Source organism: Protomyctophum parallelum, assembly GCF_964188405.1.
Source record: "Protomyctophum parallelum genome assembly, chromosome: 9".
In the NCBI taxonomy this organism is placed as follows: domain Eukaryota; kingdom Metazoa; phylum Chordata; class Actinopteri; order Myctophiformes; family Myctophidae; genus Protomyctophum; species Protomyctophum parallelum.
The window spans coordinates 52,840,531-52,843,030 of NC_139706.1; the positions used below are offsets into that span (position 1 = coordinate 52,840,531).

At 53.2% G+C, this 2,500-nt stretch overlaps 2 protein-coding genes across 2 annotated transcripts in view; one reads left to right on the top strand and one right to left on the bottom strand.

Annotated features, from left to right (window-relative positions):
* The window catches only part of slc6a4a (solute carrier family 6 member 4a), a gene marked incomplete at both ends in the record, with an annotated part of 39,575 nt that extends 39,140 nt beyond the window's left edge, over window positions 1-435 (top strand). Inside the window, one exon of the mRNA XM_083773320.1 lies at window positions 115-435. Coding sequence (XP_083629446.1) covers window positions 115-435 — 321 coding nt within the window. The remainder of the gene's footprint in view (window positions 1-114) is intronic.
* A 58-nt stretch (window positions 436-493) lies between these two features.
* Window positions 494-2,500, bottom strand: part of LOC310864633 (F-BAR and double SH3 domains protein 2-like) — a gene marked incomplete at its 3' end in the record, with an annotated part of 25,812 nt that continues 23,805 nt past the window's right edge. The window contains exons 13-14 of the mRNA XM_083773321.1: window positions 1,024-1,143; window positions 494-592 (exon numbers count right to left, since the gene is read on the bottom strand). Of these exons, the coding sequence (XP_083629447.1) occupies window positions 494-592; window positions 1,024-1,143 (219 nt within the window). The remainder of the gene's footprint in view (window positions 593-1,023; window positions 1,144-2,500) is intronic.

A 2,500-nucleotide genomic window follows, 5' to 3' on the forward strand; every position in this document is an offset into this window, starting at 1 on the left:
TGACCTTTCACAGCCCAGTGGGTCCACCTGACCTCTCACAGCCCAGAGGGCCCACCCACCTCTGCACCTGACCTCTCACAGCCCAGTGGGTCCACCTGACCTCTCACAGCCCAGTGGGTCCACCCACCTCTCACAGCCCAGAGGGTCCACCCACCTCTCACAGCCCAGTGGGTCCACCCACCTCTCACAGCCCAGTGGGTCCACCTGACCTCTCACAGCCCAGTGGCCCACCCACCTCTCACAGCCCAGAGGGCCCACCCACCTCTCCACCTGACCTCTCACAGCCCAGTGGGCCCACCCACCTCTCACAGCCCAGAGGGTCCACCCACCTCTCACAGCCCAGAGGGCCCACCCACCTCTCCACCTGACCTCTCACAGCCCAGTGGGTCCACCCACCTCTCACAGCCCAGAGGGCCCACCCACCTCTCCACCTGACCTATCACAGCCCAGAGGGCCCACCCACCTCTCACAGCCCAGAGGGTCCACCCACCTCTCACAGCCCAGAGGGCCCACCCACCTCTCCACCTGACCTCTCACAGCCCAGTGGGTCCACCCACCTCTCACAGCCCAGAGGGCCCACCCACCTCTCCACCTGACCTATCACAGCCCAGAGGGCCCAAGCCCAGAGGGCCCACCCACCTCTCACAGCCCAGTGGGTCCACCCACCTCTCACAGCCCAGTGGGCCCACCCACCTTGAACAACAGCCAATCTAGTGCGTTGTTGCTCAATTTTGTTTTTGAGGGGGACCTGGTGAGGGGTCCCTGGTGAGGGGTCCCTGGTGAGGGGGCCCTGGTGAGGGGGCCCTGGTGAGGGGGCCCTGGTGAGGGGGCCCTGGTGAGGGGTCCCTGGTGAGGGGGCCTTGGTGAGGGGGCCCTGGTGAGGGGGACCTGGTGCCCAAAGGGCCCATATGGTAGATCCAGCCCTGAGTGGAGGGAGCGACCGACCCACCACAACCAGCACACACCGCTCTGTGGAGGCACACACGCACACGCACACGCACACGCACGCACGCACGCACGCACCTCTGCTCTTCGGATGTGTTCTTTGGTGTCGTCGCTCTTCATCTCCAGATCAGCTCTGCTCTGCTCTGATTGGCCGGAGCCTAGATGGGCGGAGCCTAGACCCTCACACTCCTCTAGAGACTGACGCACACACGCACGCACAGACACAGACACACACACACACACACACACACACACACACAGACACACACACACACACACACACACACACACAGACACAGACACAGACACAGACACAGACACAGACACAGACACACACACACACAGACACAGACACAGACACAGACACACACACACACACACACACACACACACACGACACAGACACAGACACAGACACAGACACAGACACAGACACAGCACACACACACACACACACACACACACACACACACACACACACACACACACACACACACACAGACAGACAGACAGACACACACACACACACACACACACACACACACACACACACACACACACACACACACACACACACACACACACACACACACACACACACACACACACACACACACACACACAGACACAGACACAGACACAGACACACAGACACAGACACAGACACAGACACAGACACAGACACACACACACAGACACAGACACAGACACAGACACACACAGACACAGACACAGACACAGACACAGACACAGACACACAGACACAGACACAGACACAGACACAGACACAGACACAGACACAGACACACACACACACAGACACAGACACAGACACAGACACAGACACAGACACAGACACAGACACACACACACACACACACACACACACACACACACACACACACAGACACAGACACAGACACAGACACAGACACAGACACAGACACAGACACAGACACAGACACACACACACACACACACAGACACAGACACAGACACACACACAGACACACAGACACAGACACAGACACACACACACACACACACACACACACACACACACACACACACACACACACACACACACACACACACACACACACACACACACACAATAAATATATTGTTTTAACGATTTCAGTGTTGGGTTTAGTTGGGTGTAGTGTGTGCTATACTACATAGCTCATTTCATATATATATATATATATATATATATATATATATAGTGTGTAGTGTAATATTTACTCTCTATGTGCAGCAGTATATATATATATATATATATATATATATAGTAGTGTAATATGTACTCTCTTATGCAGCAGAATATGCTTGTGTATATATATATAATATATATTAGTGTAATAGAGTAGTAGTAATGTAATATGTACTCTCTTATGCAGCAGTATATTCTTGTGTATATTAGGGCATTAACATAATAATCGAATAGTCGACTAGTCGACTAGCAAAACACTAGTCGACACTGTTAATTGACATCCGATTATTCGCTAATATTATTATATATTTTCTTTTGCTTTTCTACAGCAGACATGCAGGC